The sequence below is a fragment of the Corvus cornix genome, chromosome 4A (genome assembly GCF_000738735.6).
Source record: "Corvus cornix cornix isolate S_Up_H32 chromosome 4A, ASM73873v5, whole genome shotgun sequence".
Classification (NCBI taxonomy): domain Eukaryota; kingdom Metazoa; phylum Chordata; class Aves; order Passeriformes; family Corvidae; genus Corvus; species Corvus cornix.
In genome coordinates, this window is record NC_047058.1 from 7,945,831 (window position 1) to 7,964,673 (window position 18,843).

The 18,843-nt window shown below is 43.8% G+C and overlaps 1 protein-coding gene across 2 annotated transcripts in view; it reads left to right on the plus strand.

Moving 5' to 3' along the window:
• HDX (highly divergent homeobox) overlaps nucleotides 1-18,843 on the plus strand; it is a 41,268-nt gene that overhangs the window by 12,711 nt on the left and 9,714 nt on the right. For both annotated transcript variants that reach the window (XM_039572048.1, XM_039572049.1), the window contains 4 exons: nucleotides 1,947-2,000; nucleotides 11,026-11,172; nucleotides 14,642-14,849; nucleotides 17,935-18,014. In XM_039572048.1, coding sequence (XP_039427982.1) covers nucleotides 1,947-2,000; nucleotides 11,026-11,172; nucleotides 14,642-14,849; nucleotides 17,935-18,014 — 489 coding nt within the window. The remainder of the gene's footprint in view (nucleotides 1-1,946; nucleotides 2,001-11,025; nucleotides 11,173-14,641; nucleotides 14,850-17,934; nucleotides 18,015-18,843) is intronic.

The window sequence follows — 18,843 nt, forward strand, 5'->3', positions numbered from 1 at the left end:
CATGTACAGGATGACACTTCGTTTTTTTTGTAGTCAGTTTATGTTAGTTTTATTGCCCAAGTTTAGCTAATTTATCCATCAGCACAGAGATGAAAATCCTTCAACCTGGGGAAATCTTCTTGAATTTAAAAATAGATGAAACCTGAGCTAAATGATTATTGGAGTAGTTGAACATTCAAGCAGATGCTTCTTCCAAGTCAGGACTGTGTGATTCATGTTTTGATGAAGTAATTACTGTCATATATTGGTGGGGTATCTAATTAGCAATTAGTTATAGCTTCCTTACTGGTTCAATTAATCAAATTCATGTTAGTGTAACTTAAGACTAAATTTAATTAAGTGATCAATTTTAATGCCTGAACAGGTTCAGTAAACAAATGTTTCAGCCTACTTGCTTGTCTTAGTTTGACTTTGAGTGTGTTGAAGTAGAGAGGTTATCTGTGCTGTCCTCGAGGCTGAATTGGGATTTAGTCTTGGTTTCTTCCCCCTGACCCTAAGGGACAAAAACCCTGTTGAGAATCTATATATTTTTATTGACTTTGCTCCCAGTCCCAGCCCTCGTGCCTGGTTCACAAGAGCAGCTCAGAGCAGTGCTATGCATGTTGTCTTTCAGGGAGTTCTCTTGAGATGAACTTGCCTGGTTTTGGCCTCATACCTGTCTGAACTGTATGCATGTGTCTTCCCAGCAACCCTTAATGCTCTGCCTTGTAGATTTTGCTTTATTCCCATAGAAAAGCACTTTTTTTTTTTTTTTTTTTTTTTGCAGCCCCCTTTAAATTAGTGAAGAGGAGCCACCTGGGTGGGTCCTCAGGGTGCCTTTACAGAGGAGTCTGTGGTGTGAAGCTGTTGTGTGGGATATAGGGTTGTAACAGACATAACTTTTCTAGACAGAATTTCTAAAATCTGTGTTTGCAGTGAAGAAATCAATATTTTAGACTCAAAACCTGATGCAGGCTGACCTTTAGGGTGCTCCTTTCTGCTCCCTGTCAACCCTCCTTGTGCTATAATGAGAAAGGTTCTGATCTTGGGTAGCCTCCAAGTGCTTCCAGCTAAAAGCTTGAGGAATAAAAGTGTTTTATGTGCTTATACAGCAGACACCTGTACCAGCGCTGCTGTACTTGCTGTGCTCATGCTGCAAGAGCCATCAGTGGAGCACTTTGCAAATACAGAAACCCTCAGTGCAGTTTGGTTCAGTCAGCAGAAGTGCACAGGTTTTTTCCTCACACATGTGGGTAATGACTTGAGGTGATTAATCTCTCCGGAGCTATGTTCAGTCTCTCAAGTATTGCTTGTCTGCAGCAGAAAATGAACGTGGAATCCTAAATAAGCCTAAAATATTCCAGGCTATGACACACCTGAGATGATCAGAGAAAACAGTCTGAGATTTTTATTTAATAAAGTCTGACCTCTGGGAATGATGGAGAAGCAATAGAATGGAGGCAGCTCACCTTTGCCTTCACACCCCTTCCCCTTCCTTCTCCAACCTGATATCCCTAATTTTTCTGCTGATACTCAAATCTTTAACTTCAGAACACCTCAGTGACAAACACGAGAGCATTTTTTCTGGAAGTCAAAGTGATGTCATTAAAAAAGATCTGAGGGCAGCTTGGTCCTCAGCCCTTGTCTGACTCCAGTCTGCTCATCCTGCCTGTGTGGGACAGATTGAGAGGGAAACTGCTGTTGTGAAATACAAGTGTTGAGTTACCAAAAGTACAGAAACACCCAAGTCACCACTGTGTTATCTCGCCCTCACCCAAAGAAACAGTGTTTTAGTCTTAGCAGTAAAGGTGAGTGTGAATTTGGTTTTGAATCTTAACCTGTTTACAGACATGGGTGTCAGAGTTGAATGCACAATGCTGAAATCTTGTGAAATTGCTCAGTATTGGCTCTCACAGCAACCTAAGCTGCTCTTGTTTTCTGTTCTGTTTCCTCCTTCCCCTTTACAGATTTCAGGAAACCTTACTGTGCCTTGGATTACAGGTTGTTCCAGAAAAAGAGCAGTAAGTACAGTTCCATTTAAGTATCTAATGCATCAAGTGAAGCAATGAAAAGTTGCTAAAAATGCATTTTTGAAAATGTCAGTTCTGTTTACTGTGTGTGGGTTTTTTCGCTTTTTCCTTTGATACAAACATTATCTGCAGGTGCAGTGTTTCAGTCGAGGTGAAGTTGATGTCTATCTTTAAAAGCAGGTCAAGGTCATAATCCAGTGTGAGGTGATGCCCAGGTAGGAATGGTGCTCTTAGCTCAAATATAACATCTGAATTGATGAGGACTGAGAGTTTGGAACTCAGAATAATGTTTTTTATGTTGAAAGTGAAGTGGTTGTTAATTGAGGTAACTGAATGCTTAAGAGAGTAACTCCCTCTGCAGCTTCTCTGCACATGCACAGAATTAGTCAGTGCTGGCTGTAGGAACTTGATCAAGTCTAATTTTATACACATAAATGTCATTTCACAGCAACAGAATTAGCCAGGTTGATGTCCTCAATTCACGAACGACTCCAAACTATAACACAGGGTATGAAACAGCTTTTATCAGGAAAAAACCCCTCTGCCCAACTCCTTTGTTTAGTTACCACTCAGCATTTCCAGCTTGTCTTAAAAGAGATGTCACTTCTGCCTCCTTTCCATGGAAATCCACCCTCAGCTTGGATGGTACAGCGAGGCTCTCCAGGGGCTGCTCTTTCACTCCAGCTCTGGCAGAAGCAGTAATTGGGGAAATGTCTGTCATGGTAACCAAATTTCCCAGTCCGTGGAGCTGGCAGTGTCCTGGCAGGGGCTGCTGTTTTGGCAATGAGGTCTAGGCAATGGAAGAGCCTTTCGTTGCCTTCTCCTGCTGTAACCAGTACTTCTTCCTTTCTTTATTATTTTCAGTTCTTCTCTTTAGTCTTCAAAAGGTGTGAGTGTGGGACTGTTTCCTGTATAAGTAGGAATCTAAGAACCATCACATTAATGGTGTTTTCTCTCAGGCTTTTTCTAGGTCTCAGCTGAAGCACTTCCAATTTCTGCAGAGTTTGGTACAATCACTTACTTCTTTTTATACAGAGAGCACTTTATAAGAGCATCTCCCAGAGGAACTGATACTTTTATACAAATCCTGTTGTGCTCAATCCATCTTTTTTCTTTCCTAAGTGCTAATTCTCTTGAGGAGGCTTTTTAAAATGCAGCTCTTTTCTGGAAGGCTCAACCCCTCTATCAGTTAATGACCTTTTAGAGCATCTCACCAAGGAGCTGGGGAGTGTCCTTGGGTAGAGTTTCACAGCTAAAGGGGGAGGTTTTCCCCCTCCCTCCCACTGCTCTGCCACACCATCCATAGCCAGTATCCAGTTGCAAGGTAATCCAGGTCGGGTGTGTGACCTGGTAGGTACAAATTCTGCTGCTGAGGTTGTTTTTAGAGTTCAGTGCTGTTCTTGGAGTCAGGTAAGTGCCAGAGCCAGCTCAGAGTTAGCAGTGGGAGCACTGGGCTGGGAATGGGGTGATGTTGGCCCCTGCCTGCAGCACTGGGAGGTTTGTTGGGCATCATGGTCATGCTGGATACCTGACCCCAGCTGTAGAAGACATTTCTGGAGTAAATTTTAAACCTTCAAGGATGTGGAGGTGCCTGTTTATTAATCAAACAATCATTAAGGTTTGAAAAGACCTTTAAGATCAAGTCTGACCGTCAGCCCAGCACCAGCACGGTCAGCACTAACCCATGTCCCCAAGTGCCACATCCACAGGTTTTTTGAATGCTTCCAGGCATGGTGATTCTACCCCTGCCCTGGGCCACCTGTTCCAATGCTTTACAATCCTTTCAGTGATAAAATTTTTCACAATATCCAACCTAAACCTCCCCTAGCACAGCTCGAGGCCGTTCCCTCTCATCCTGTCCCTCTTCCCTGGGAGCAGAGCCCGACCCCCCTGGCTGCCCCCTCCTGTCAGGGAGTTGTGCAGAGCCACAAGGTCCCCCCTGAGCCTCCTTTGCTCCAGGCTGAGCCCCTTTCCAGCTCTGTTCCCTTCTCTGGCTCCAAACCCCCAGCGTCTTTCTTGCAGTGAGAGACCATTAAGGATGGCTATTAGGGAATTATTTTTCCTTAAACCTTTGCTCCTTTGTCTTTTTAATCAATAAAATGCATAAAACCCATTGGTTAACACAATCTGTTTGACACATCTGTGTCCAGATTTGTGGATGCACTTTCCCAGTCTGAGTGCAGAACCAGCCTCCTTCAGGAGACAAGTTGAGGACCTGGCACTCTAAAACTGCTGTGTACACACAAGGGTAAGACAAGCAAAGGAGAAAAAGCTCCTTCTTCCTAGAAACTTTGATTTCAACTGTGAAATTTTTTGGAATAAAGAGTGTGAGGGAACAGAAATAGAATGGATAGAGTTGTAGAACTGCCATTATGGCAATTACTGCCATTCAAACAGGAAAAAGGCTAATTTGTATTTTGGTTAAAATGGAAAAGATTGTCTTTTAGATGCTCTGAATTTTTAATCTTCTGCCTTGATGTTTTGTTTCCCTTGCCCTGTCCTTCAACTGTATCAGGAGAGAAATAAAAGCCGTGCAGTTCTGCAGAAACTCTTTCTTGTCTGCTCAGCTCTGCTGTAGGATGATGTAATCCTGATTGTTAATGAATATTAGTCTAGAAATATCACCCTCTCAGTAACTCATGCGAGTGTCTTTTGAAATGAGAGAGTTCTGTGTTCTCTCCTGGTGCATGTGCAGTGGCCTTTATGAATGCATTGATTTTTGGTTTTTCACAGGGTGCTGGAAGGATAACAAGGATTCAAAAATAGCAGTGAAGGTACCAGTTAAGGAGAATTAAAAAGGGGGAAATATCTTCACTTTTGTCCTTGTATTTAAGACTTGTTAGTTCTGTGTCATCTGAGGTCTGAGCAGAAGCACTTGTGTTTGTGGTAGTTTTAAAAGTACTGGTGTGCTCTGGAGAACATTTGTCACACAGGTGGTGACTCTGGGTAAGCTGTGCCTTAGTGGTGAAGTTTTGTTTTGGAGGAGGGAGGGGGCTTGTCTGCCCTAAGCTTCACTTTGGGGTGTCTGGGCTCTCAGTCTGATGTATTTGGGGACAGGAAGGACCTGAAATGGGTGGAGAGTTCCTGTGCTAGATTTTGATTTTTGTATCACTGTTTGCACATTGTCTATTTGAATAAAACTCTGTCACAGCAGTGCAGTCACACTTCAGGCAGGTGAAGGGGCAGAGGTGTGAGACCTGTCCCCAGCTGTTCTGGGCATGGGGAACACAGCTGGGTTGTGTGGGGGAGACACATCTGTACAACTCTGAAGAAAGCTCCTCCTTGGCCTGGGGTCTGCAAGGCTCAGGAAAACCGGTGGCTGCTGCAGGAAAAGCAGCGTGAGCTGAGAGCAAACACCTCAGAGCAGCTTTACAGAGCAGCCCAGCAGGGATTAAAGCTGCCTGCAGTCATAGGGCACCTCAGCTCTGCCTTTTGTTTTAAAACTATTCCAGGAGGAACTTGGGGAGTTCTCTCCACCTTCCTCTGCTCTCCCAGGAGGGGAGAAAACTGTGGTTTAGTCAAGTCGGTGGGGGCATGTCTGAGTGACACAGTCAGGGTCTGCAGTGAGAGGTGAGCCGAGCTGGAGGTCTCTGGATGGGAGCACTGTGCTTGTTCCTACTTTGTGCCATTTGGAATACTGAGTAAAGTGTTTCCTCCTTCTGTGAGATATTTTACTACATATCTCAAGATACTTCTACATTGGATGGTAATACCATCCACGGCATGGCCTTCTGGCTGGAAACAGCACCTCCTTGTCCACAGCAATCCGCAAGGAATGCAAAGGGGGACAAGTCTGGTCATCTTTTTATTACGTGATGTGCTGCACCCAAGTGCCACAAATCACCTTGGCTTTTTGTCCGCTGTGAACCTGCAGACAAGAAATGCATCCTGTCTGAACAGGAACTGCAAAACTTTTCTGGTCCAATGTGAGGAAGACATTAATAGATCGAGTAAGAATCATGAGAATTACCATCTAAAAATCAGTTTACTTTGAGGCTGAACATTCACTGTTTCACAGATCAGTTCAAAATGTCCAGAAGGACGAGTTGTCAGTCTGTGTGGATTGAGGGTTGGTTTGGAAATTACACAGTGAGATGAGAGTGTAATATCTTTGCTAGACTGTTCATTGCATTGATATCTCTCTTTTTTTCCCATCTTTTTAGTTGAGTTTGATTTAGAAACAGATATTAACAGAATATCTGTAATTTTGGCTGAGTGCTGAAGCAGTTACAGCTCTGCTCACAATGGGGTGCTATGAAATATTTATCAGTTCTGCTTCCATCAGAGCAAACTTCAGGCTTACCTAACCAGTGTGGAAAGATGCAAAAAATCTCTGTTGCAGAAACCTAACAGTGGGTGCCCTAATGGTGTGTCAGCAGGAAGAGTTTAAGGGTGCCTTCAGCCACCTTTGTGCCTGAGTTTGTGCAGCTGTGTGTGAGCAGCAGTGGCCAGCCTAAGCACAGGATGGGATATCACTGACAGGGGGGCAGCTTTGTGGCACTGGTGAAACCTGAAGCTAAAACCTCAGGCTGAAGGAATGTGTAATCTGGCACAACTTTAATGAGGTTAAATATCTTGGTGTGTTAAGGGAAAATGCAGACCTTCAGAATTTGTGTGTGGGAAATCAAGAAATAATAAACTGAAATGCAAGAATGGTATTAAATGGTGCAGATGGGAAAGGGGGGGCATAGTGGAATGATTCAGAAATCGCTATTAATACATACAGATAAGATCTCGAGATAGGAATCGATAATCCTCTGAAGAAAACATATTAATTAGTGTCAGGATTCAGAGAGCTCCATGCTGGTGTCACTGGGAAAGGTGAATAAGGCAAAACAACACTGTGCTTGTACAGAAGAATCTGGGATTTGTTCATACCTTGAATGCTTTGAGCGCTTCTGATCTTCCCATTCCTCCCAAAATATAACAGAAGCAGTGACAGGGATCAAAGGCATGGAAAATTTGTTGTGAGAGGCTTGTTTGCTAAAAATAACCATTACCTCAGCCCATTTCATCACCAAGTATCAGAACTGAATGTTGATTTCATATGATTTCACTGCAATTGAAATAAACACCACACACAGTGCTCAGCTGCAGCATAAATGCAAGTTATGTATAAAACCTCTAGTTCTTCCATTTTTTAGCATGTCTTTGATTAATAATCTGAAATTTGTGTATAGCTTTTGTGCACGTGGCCTGAAACATTTTCAACTGATGTACAAAACCCGATCTAAAAAAGCAGGCTCTAAGAAAAGGCAGGATAAGGACACTCCACTCCGTGCAATTATTCATCCCAATTATAGACACCGGATTTGCACCACAGATATTGCTGCACACTGGGGGGGATGAGGGGCTCGGCAAAGAGCCAGGAATGTCTCTAATAAACTGGGTCATCTCTTCTAAGGATGATGTTATTACACTTGGGAGGTCGGGGATAAGCCGGGTTTAACCCTGCGCGCGGCACAACTGCTGATTCAATTTGCTCGCCAGGATTGCTTTTCCTTGGGAATGGATAGGCTGGATTCTGCTGGACAAAGCCTCTCCTGCTTTTTAAACTGTGGGCAACAGAAGTGGGAAATGTAAAGGATTCAGCCAACAGCCAACGCTGTCAAGGATAAAGCCAAGCCTTGAATCAGCAAGCCGGGGATCTGAAGAGAGGAAATGAGAATTGTATTCAGAGCTGAGTTAATGACGTTAAAATAAGAACTGAATTACTGGCTTGCCTTCACCTATAAGTATTGTCATAAATATGAAGCGTTCCAATATTATCTTTAGATATTTTTTCCTATAATGGTGAATATTATGGTATTTGTAGGGCTCTGAGATTTTCCTCTTGGTCCCTCATTTCCTCTGATGATACTAAGCATGAGAAGGTTATTAACTAAATTGATGGAAGCTTAGTTACATGTACAATGTAGAACTTCTATCCTTTATTTTCTGACAAAAGTCATTATGTGATTTTTAAGCAGTTTATAATGCAGGAGTCAAACTTGGGTATAATCCATGTCAAGGGAATGATCCTGTAATTGAAGGTAGTTTGTGATTTCCCTAAGAAATTGCTGATAAGGCCCATGGCACAGCATGTTAACCTGGAGCTGAAATTTGGACATGCTGAAGTGCCATTTACATCTAGGGAGCTTAAGGGGTGACACTGATCCCATGATGCTGGTGCAGCAATTGAGAGCAGGGTGTGTAAATGATGATTCTTCAGGATCTCTTGAGATCCCACAGCCGCTCACTTGGCAGAGCACAGGAGCTCCTCAGTGCTGGTCTTGGCGAAAAAAAATGGCTAAAATGAGACAGACTCCAAAGTAGAAAAGTTACAAGTTATGTTAACATAATTACACAGCAGCTGTGAGGTGAAAACCATTGAATAGTGATGTATCTAATAAGATTTGTAGTAGGTCATCAGAATTAACATCTATGCAGTAAAATGGAAAAGATCTGACACTGCTTTTTAAGGAAAATTTTTAAGGGCCAGGTGGTTTTGCTAAATTCTGCTTTTTCCTAGTAAAGTCCTTGTTTTGAATAAGTAAAAGCTGAGCAGGCTGTGCACCTTCCTGAGCACCACCCCTCTGGGAACTCGAGGCAGGCACTGGGTGTCTTTTGTCCAAGGCAGGATCAGGATCCTCTTGCAGATCACTTTTCCTGCTACTAAGTCCTCTCCCTGGGCTCTTTCAGGAGAGGAAGCATTTCTGAAATAACTGGAAAACCACGTGGCAAGAAGAAACCTGAGCTTCCTCCAGTGGCAGCTGGGCTTTCTTTGGGTTTTGTTCTAATTTGGCCAACCCAACCAACTGGGTGGGAGAAGACAGCCTGAGCAGGGTTTCTCCCTTACCTGTGCCATAACACCAGGCACATTTCCTGGTGCTCCACAGAATTTCACAGAATATTCTGAGCTGGAAGGGATCCCACCAGGATCATCGAGTCAAATCTTAAGTGAATGGGCTTCTCTCATTTCAGCCCTGCACTGGGGAGGGTGAGCCTCCACAGGGTGTTCCAGGGGAGTTTCAGGCTGTGGATGTTAAATGTGAGGGATTGCTGTGTGTTGTGTCCCTGCCGAGCACCGATCACAGGGAGCTCTGTGAGTTCACTGCGAGGGGTTGCAGCGGTGTGAACGCTCCAGAACCAGCAGCCACTGTTAGTTATTTATGTTTAAAGAACACCCACTGTTCTTTAGGAGGTGAGGTTGCCCTGAGCAGTCAGGAATGCAGGTTAGGCCAGGGTTTTTCCGTGTAGGCTGAGCATTGCTGTCACTCCTCTCCGCCTTCCCTCTCCTCGGTGCTGGGCTGCCGCAGAGCAGAGCTCTTCCCAAGTCCCACTCTCTTCTGCCAGCAGCTATAAAAGGAGCTATGCTGCAGTGATCCGGGAGATGGCTGTACTTTTGTTCCTTGAACGTGGCTTGGAGAAAGGAGGAACTCAGGTCAGGCATGCAGTGAGAGCGCCGGCAGCTCCGGGCAAGCAGGCACCGGGGATTTGGCTTTGCCTGGGTCTGGAGCTGCACTTGGCTCAGCCTGGAGCAGCCTTCACTGTGCCAAGTGGATTCCTTCTGGATGAACATGGCCTGGAGCATTCTGCCCAAGAGCATCTCCTGTGCTGGGCTGCTCGGGGCTGGGCGGGAGCACAGCAGCTCCGGATGTCCAGGGCGCTCCTCACCAGCCCTGCTCTGACCTGGTACCATCAACTGTGGGATGGGCAGGATGGGAACAGCCCCTCTAATTCCTGACTGGGGTGATGGAATGATAGCCAGGAAAAAATCTGAGTCCCTGGTAGGCACTCAATTAACCATGGATTGATTAAAGTTGGAAAATACCTCTAAGGTCAACAAGTCCAACCGGACCATATTTGAATATATTTGCGGCATCGTTTTATTGGGATTACTTTAGGAAGACAAAGGTTTGATGCCCCTATTTTGTGTTCATATGTTGAGGAGACTCAGGTGCTTCTAACATTTGGAGAAATAATAATTTTTAAAAGAAGAAAATTGCAACAATTAACCATATTCTGAAGATTAACAAAAGCTAGAACTGGGAACTGTACAAGACTGTCAAATGATCCTAGTTCTGCGAAATTTCTTTTATTCCACTTACAATTATTTCTTTCTAACTTTTAATGATCTTTAAATGAGCAAACACAGAGTTCAGCTATTGAAATCATGAGCACAATTCATTACTGAAATAATGACACATGTGGCACATGGGCTACAAGTAACCAGTGCAGACTTTGTGGTTGATTTTCTGTACTCAGAATAGCAGGAGAAGTGAAAAACATGGGTTAATGTAAAGAAACTGTAGATTTTAGATAAAATTCTGGGTGAAAAGCTTTTGATAAAGCTTGGAAACTCTACTAGAGAAATATACTCTGTGCTCACACCAGTTCAAACAGTGGTAGGATGTTTAGGAATTCTTCTTCAGTGTTACTCCTTTTATCACTGATCCACTATCACATATTTTGATAAGTGTAGACAAAGAGTTTGCGAACTCACAGATAAACAGTGGAACCAATTTAAACTCAAGCTCACCAAATAAACATTAAAGTATTCCCTTTAGGAAGTCAGAATCCTTTGAATTATGCATGTGTTGTAGTTTGCAGTAAGATAAAAGAACTTTAAGGGGGGAGGGTGAGAAACTTGAAAAGCCTTTAAGGAGTAATTTGCATAAATTGGGTGGAGAGAGTAAACAGCACAAGGGGGAAAAAGTTATTTTCAGTAAGGCCTTATAGAATGAGATAAAACAAATTACAGAAAAAATCAGGTGGAGTTGAAACAAAGCTGAAGTGCCTTAAACTTGTGTTAGTGCTGCCACTGCCTTTCCAGCAAATCCCAGGGAACTCAGAAGTGCCCTGGATACAAAAAAGAAATTAGAAAAATCCCCAAGTTCTTAAGGGAGAGCTAAAAGCAAAGAAGAGCCATGGAGGCAGTACAACGTGTGTGTTACTGTGTGGGAGACCTCTGGACATGAATGCTCTGGATAAGCAGATTTTTTTTCAATCTAACAGTATTTTTTTTATCTTGCAGTTACAGGACCGCACACAATTTAGTGACCGAGACTTAGCTACCCTAAAGAAATACTGGGACAATGGCATGACCAGCCTGGGCTCAGTCTGCAGAGAGAAAATTGAAGCTGTGGCTGCAGAATTAAATGTTGACTGTGAAATAGTTCGGGTAAGAAATCCAGAGTCTTCCCTTATCTTGTCACAGGAGCAAAAATAGGACAGATGAAAGGCTTTAAAAATTTCATGAGGAAGCTTGAAATAGATTTCACGTATTACATAATGAATGACCATGTTGGGGAGTGCTCTCCTGCTCTTTCTGCAGTCTATATTTAGTAAAAGCCCTCAGGTAAGAGTTGTATTGATCAGCAGCAGAAGCAGCACTACGAGCTGTTTGACATTCTCTTGAGTAAGATTCTAAGTAAGTGTTACATTTTTTAGGGAGATCCTAGAAGACTGAAAGGTACTATTTATATTGCTATTAACATACCAAAAAAGGGCTTTTCTAAAGATACAGGGAAAATACTTCTCATTCATGCTTATAGGGGAAATTGTGTGAAAGAAAATGCTCCAAAATGGGGGAAAAAAAATTACAAGACTGTCTTGAGGTCAGGTTGAGGTGTGATGGGGGAATTCCAGGTCAGTTCAGTTTGATGGTCCCTGTAGGTGGTTGAGGGAGGCACAGCTGTGCTGGAGATAGCCTGACTGCTAAGAACCACTGCACATCATCTGTTCCAGAGGCTGGGAAGAGTTGCCACTGTGTCCCGGATGAGCAGGCACACAGCATCACCCTGCAGCTCTGGGGCCTCCTTGGCTCATCCAGCCTCTGGAAATGGCCCCACTGTTTGCAGTCGTACACAGACAGGAGCCTTCCTTCCCCTCATGACAGGCATGACAATTGGGATTATTCCTTTCAGGCTTCATCCTCTCCTTCCACCTCTTTCCTAAATTCCTGACACTGCTGCAGAAGCAGGGCTAGGAGCCCTTAGTGGAACTCTCCTGTTCTGGAGACCTCTGGCTTGGTGCATCCAAATGGATCCAAAGCTGCTTTTAGGGTTGAACACAAATCTGGTTATTTGTTTTTGTGGGCACACATGAAATTTAAAAAACTCACTTGTACTTTTGGAGGCTGAAGAGAATCACTCTTTTGTCTGTAGAGAACAAAGCTGCTCCCTGTTTTCCAAGGGCTTCACTTTGCTCTCTGAAAGGTTCCCCCAATAGCATCTCCTGGCCATGACAACCTCATGGACAGCACAGTGACACCCAGGCTCCCTTGGTTTGCTCCCTTGGGAGCATCCTCACTGGCACACAAGGGGTGACCCTGTGAAATTCTGTGCAAACCTTTCCACCTGCTGGAATGTTTCTGTCCTCAGGGCAGACACCGGGCTGGCCCCTAAAGCTCTGGCATCACCTGCACCAGAACAGACACACAAATGATCCCATGCACTTTACAGACCTTGCTGGAAGTGTTTAAGGAGAGAGTGTTTTAGGGATAGAGCTCCCAAGCTGATTCCCTACGTGGGAATTCCAGACTGCTCTTGCCTTCACCATTGTGCTGTTCCAGAATGTTCTCTGTTCAGCAGAGCATGCAGGATGTGGAACCTTCTCTTCCCCATTTAATTTGAGACACTATCAAAACATGTTCATCTTCTCTGACATTCTCAGTATGCTGAATGAAAGATTTTCTGCTTTGAAAAGTCTGTAAAAAGATCTGCCTTTCCCAAGTGCCTATTTTACTAAAGAAGAGGTAGATTCAATTTTAAATTTTGTTAGCACTGTTTGTTAAAATCACAAGATGATGGGAAAATTTAAAGAATGGCAAGACACTGCTTGGAAAAAAGAGACCCAGATCTCAAAGGGCTGTTGTGTGCGGGTTTTTCTTTAATTTTTTTTCCCCAAACTGTACGTATTACAAAAAATTATCTAGGTAGTTCTCTGCATACCTGTTGTGCATTCTTCAAAGAGGGAAATCAGCAAGCTGGGAAAGCAAATACCAGCCAACAAAGATGATTTACTAAAAATAGTGTTCAGCATGTTATCTTTTAGCTTGTTAGAGATGCAGCTTTAAAAGGGTTTTATTTCCAAGGCTGGCACAGCATGAAACTGTGTTTAGTAGTTGGGACTGCTGTTAATATTTCTTTACTTTTTCTCTTTAGTAATCAATTATAAGCAAAAAGTTTTTTACTCAACATTTTCCTGTTATATATCAGAACCTTGGGAAGAGGAGCAGGGCAAGTATTTCTGAAATAAGGCCAGAGTGATGTTTAGTGTGTCTTTAGAGAAGAAAATCATAAAATATTTTAATGTCTTGGGAAACTCATTTGGAACAGAGGCCTCATGGAAAGGATGTGCATTTTGGCATGGCCTGATCATCTTTTCAAACCCAGGAACTGCTGCTCCTATTTCTGGGGGTGTAGATGGGGGACAAGAGCCAGCCCAAGAAGAGTGGGAGTAGCAGGTGGTTAAAGAATTGGATTCCTGGCTCTGGGAAGGATTTTTGGTTGCCAGTGGAGAGCTGATTTGATGGAATGAAGGGTCTGGGGTGCAGGGGCTGTTGAGCAGAGTTGAGATGAGATGAGAAGTCAAAAGCCTGAGTGACACAAGGGAAGGGAGAGCCTTAGGAGGTGAAGAGTTGCAGACAATCCTTATTACATCATGTTAAACTTTGAGTCTTCAATAATTTTTGGTGTAGATGTTTCTTCATCAGAGACAGCAAATGAATGACCAGGTGTGCAGATCCGCTTGGCCAATTTGGAATGTGGGTCTTTTCTTCTTTTTTTTTTTTCTCCTTTGAAACTCAGTTTTATTGATATAAGAGGAACTTAAAGCATCCGTCTCCATCCCGCCATGGCTGGGTTTCCATGTTCCCTGGGCCTGTTTCATCTCCCAGACTGTTCCCAGTGTGTTCCTCTACACTCACTGCAAACAACTTTTCTTAAAGCCTTCTGTTCCAGCCAAAGAGGACTGAAGGATGAGCTGCTCTGAGCTTTATTCTGCCAAGTTCCTTTCTGCCCTCCAAGGGGAGTGATGTGGATCTGTCACCTTGGCGAGTTCCCTCTGTGCTGCAGGAAATCCTAGAACAGGGGAGATGTTTGGGTCATTGGATGCTTCAGTCCCCTTATGGAAGTTGCAGAGTAGGAGAACCTGAATCAAAGATCCTATGTTAAATTTGTTGAATAATTTAGGTGGGGAGAGACCTTACAAAGTCACCTAGTCCTGCTCTTTATCTGGAGCAGGATTGACTTTGGAATCAAGTCAGGTTTCTCAGGATGTTGCCCAGTAAATGTTGAGTACCTCCAAGGCAGGAGGTGCCAAGGCTCCTATGGACAAACTGTCCCTCTGCCTCACTGTAAAGCATTATTTTTTCTTTTTTATTTTCAATTCCAGTCAGAGCTTCCCTTGCTGCCACTTGTGCCTATTGCTTCTTTTTCTTTTGCTGTGCACCTTCCTGTTTCCCTTGGAAAGCTGAACCTGGACACAGGATTTTAGGAAGCAGCCTCAGGAGGGTCAAATATTGGGGAATAATCAGCTCCCTGGACTGCTGGCTGCACCCTGGTCCAGATGTGCTGATGTCACTTGGTTGGGGGCCTGTTGCTTTTGTTATAGTTTCTGATATCATTCATGTTTATTTCTCTTACAAGACTTGGATTGGGAATCGAAGACGGAAATATCGTTTAATGGGGATTGAGGTCCCACCCCCTAGAGGAGGTCCTGCTGATTTCTCTGATCAATCTGAATTTGTTTCTAAATCAGCACTTAATCCAGGAGAGGAATCTGCTACTGAAGTGGGGGATGATAATGATAGGAATGATGAAGTATCAATCTGCTTATCTGAAGGAAGCTCACAAGGTATTTGGAATGCAGTTACTACTGTGCCTATATTTTCAATTTTGTGCAGTGTGCATGCTTTGGATTCTGTTGTACACATTCAAAAACGTCTGACAGAGTCACAAGTGCTCCACCCCGCCTGGGCTGAAGGTACTGTTTGGTCTCTTTCTTCTACCTCTGTGTCTCTGAGTTTTGTTGGGTTCGTTACACAAAGATTGGAGAAACCTTTGATCTATGAGCCCCATTTCTGCCAGATTGATCTGAAATGAAATCACAAGTTCACATTTTGCTGGTGCAAGTGAGAGCTGGGCAGACAGTCCAGGTGGAGAAGCCTCACTTCCCAAAGAAGCCAGGTTTAAGAAGTGCTCTCTGCCAACTGCTCAGTTCTTCCCAGCCAGCTGGAATGGCCATTCCATTTGACAACCCATCCCTGGAAGTGTCCAAGGCCAGGTTGGACGGCGCTTGGAGCAAGCTGGTCTGTGGAAGGTGTCCCTGCCTTGGCAGGGGTGGAATGGGATGAGCTTCAAGGTCCCTGCCACCCCCACCTGTGCTGTGATTCCATGGTTCCATCCCTGTGATCCTGATCACCCCAGGCACTGGTGGGGGTGGAGCTGCTGCTGTGCTGGAGCAGGGCTGTGCATTCCCAGTTCTCCTGGCAGGGAACCCCTCAGCTCAGGCTGGAACACGGAGCTGCCCAGGCCTCCTGCTGCTCTCTCTGACAGGCAAACACAGCCCAGCAGATCAAAGCCAGGAGCAGGGGACAGCTCAGGTGCCTTGGAACTGCATACACGGGGGGTGTCCTCAGTAATCTGCAGGATCTGGAGTGAGAAGTGCCTTCAACTTAATTCCCTTTTCCCTCCCAGGAGCACATGGGATCGATGTCTCCCTGCCCCTCCTGTCCGTGAGCCCGGCACATCCCCCACTCACTAATTGCTCCCAGTGCTTCTGCTTAGAGGAGATCAATGAAGCCTTTGCTCTCCAAGCTAGAAGAAAGTCTGACCTCGGGCCTGCTGCTGCTGCAGCTCGGTGTGCCAGGCTTGATCCTGTCATTTCATCAGAACAATTTAAAGGGAAGAGGCAGGGGAACGGAGAGCGGCTGGGAATGAGTCTGGGAGAGCTTTGTCATATTCGACTGTAGAGGGAATAAGATGATAAAGAAAAGGGTCAAGTGATTGAAAGCCAAGTGAGATGAGGGATCTCAGAGTCCTTGATTTGCCTGAGGTGTGGAAGGAGCTGATTTAAGTCAGATCTGCTTGAAAGAAAATGGTGACAGGGAAGAGTCTGAAGTGTCTGTAGTTCAAGTGAGGAATAACTCAATGTTCATTGAGCAAGGCTTTCATCAAGCAAGGTGAGGCTGAACACTTGGGTGCATTATTAGTGTCAAAGCCTAAGGAAGTGCAAGGAAACGACAGGATTTCCACAGCATCCAGGAATCCCACTTCCATTCCTTTATTCTCCCACAACAATTATTTCTATTCATTTCTCCAGTTCAAAGGAGGAGGTTTCACTGCTGCAGCTCAGCTGGTTTTGAACTTCCTGGAAAATATTTCTCCCAATACTCACGGGTTATGTTCAGGCACAGATAGGGAATTGTTCTAATGTTTGAGAACTGCAACTTTTTATTTTTTATTAATTTATTTTTATTAATTTTATTAATTTATTAAAAAACTGAAACAACAACAGCAAAAAGCCACTCTGAAAGACAGACAAAAGCAACTTCTGGTCACCTAATTAGAGTGACAGTGTTGATGGCTCCTGCTTTTAAAATGTAGTGTGTGAATATAAAAAACTAACCTGTGCTGGGATGTGAAATGGAGCATTAAAGCTCTCCTACTGCCTCGCCTTTTTTAATTGTGTGTTAATTAACTCCACACTGTGTAAGTGGAGGCCAGTGGGGCTGTGCTGGGTTCCATGAGCTGAGGGTGAATATTTAAGGAGTTGGGAATGCTGTAGGGAGCTGCTTCATTCAGCTGTTGAATCCAAGGGGTGTTAAATCAAGGCTGCAGAGTGCCTGGTGCCTTGGAATGTCCCCGAGTCCCTGAGGAGCATCCTCACCCAGTGACCTTCACCCTTCCTTGTTCCCTGCTCCCCAGTGCTCCCATTTGATCCCAAGTGCTCCCAGCACAAATTGTCCTCTGGAGCTGTGGCCAGTGGCAGATTAAGTTTATTTGAAACAATTTCAAATCAAATTTGCTCAGTTTAGAGCTACTTAACTTATAGGAAAGTTGTTTAATACCATTAACTGTCTTTGTGTGGTCTGGCCTAAACATTACCCTGTCTTTGGCAGCATTGGTAATCCCAGGAAAATCCTGTTATCCCTGTTTGTGTGGAGGTGACAGACTCTGGAATCATCACCTGCCCCTCCCAGTGTCCCACCTGAACCTTGCTGCCCCTTCCCTCTTTTCCTCCTTATATTTAATATGTATAATAGATTTCTATTTTAATATGCAGAAGTCAAGTAATTATGAGAATCGAACTTCAATTTTGGGGTAAATAGGCTTGTCTTTCTTTGGGTTATGTGTTCTCCTTGGCCTTTCAGGTCAATGGAATCTCTCATGCTTTGTGGTTGAAATATCAGGGTAAAATCTGCTGTTTTCAAGTGTTTATACATAAAAAAGCACCTTGGGTTCACTAGGGATAAACATTTTCTATGATCTGATCAGTTTCTGTTTCAAAACCCATCAGTGTCTGCAAGGAGGAGGTGGAATTTAGATATGTATCCCAGAATTTCAGGGAATGCAGGATTTTTCATGTAGGAATTTATTTTAATTTAAAAAAAAACCAACTTCTGCACACCTCTACTGTGAAACTCTTCATCACCTTTGAATATTCCAGCCTGAGCCTAAAAACGGGAAGGTTTTGGTACAGAGAATAAATAACTGGTAGTTTTGTTGTTGTTCCAGGTTGCAGTTGGTTTGATGTTGGCCTGAAACACTTGTGACAAGATGTCTGTTTAATAAGGCAGATGTTCTGTTTTCTGAGTAGACATTGATACCATGAGTTTGCTCTTGGATTTAGCAGCTGTGACATTTAGTGGTAAACACCATTAATGGTCCTTCAGCATAAAATTGGAATGAAATCTGACAAAACCAATTTATTTCTGCAGAAGAGACAAATGAAGCACTTCAAAATGAAGAAATTGGCCACAAAGATGATGACCAGAATCCAGTTTCCACTGATAATGTGGTATGTACACCTTTCCTTTTCCACCAGTTCATTAATAACTCCTTAACTAATGTTGAAGTTGTTGGCCAGCACCTGTGTTTTTCACTAGGTGACAGCTCCAGTTGTGTGTGCTGAAAGCCCTTCCTATTTGAGCATTAAAACTGTACTAAAAATACTAAAACACAGCAGGAAAAAACCCCAACACCTTCAGTAGAAATGGTTTGCAGAGATGGTGTCCAAGAGACTCAGCTCCCCAATGTGCCTGAACCCCAGATTGTGTCATTTGATGTGATAATGGGAACAAAACCAAGGAAGAGTTTCTTCATATTTTCTTCTGAAAACACTGTAACAAAACTTTTTTAAAATGCACTTCAAATTGGACCAAAATACATTGGATTTGCATAAGAGATACAGTTTTCCTATTTGAAATTCTAATCTGTTCTTTCCCTTCCTATCTTAAAAAGTGTGTCTAAGAAAGAGAGGGTGAATGTTTGGTAGTTATTTAGAGATTCTTCCCTCAAGCTGAGTCTAAAACCGAAAATATTTGAGTCCCAGTGTTACTGAAGGTCTCATGGAGCAGGAGAACCTGGGGACATCAAACCTCTGAGCTCTTGTCACTTCAGCTGGGCTGCAGACACTGGAGCACACAAAATGGGCTTTATCCTCCCTGCCTTCAGCACAGGCTTGGGAGCTTGGTGGGTCCTGCCAGGGAGAGCTGAGAATGCCCCTGGAAGGATTTCTCCTCAGTAATTTCAGGGAAATTCCTGGTGTGCAGGGAGGAGGGGCCACGTGCTGCAGGAAAAACCTCTGAATTAACACCTCAGGAATGACCCATGAGCATGGATTGGGC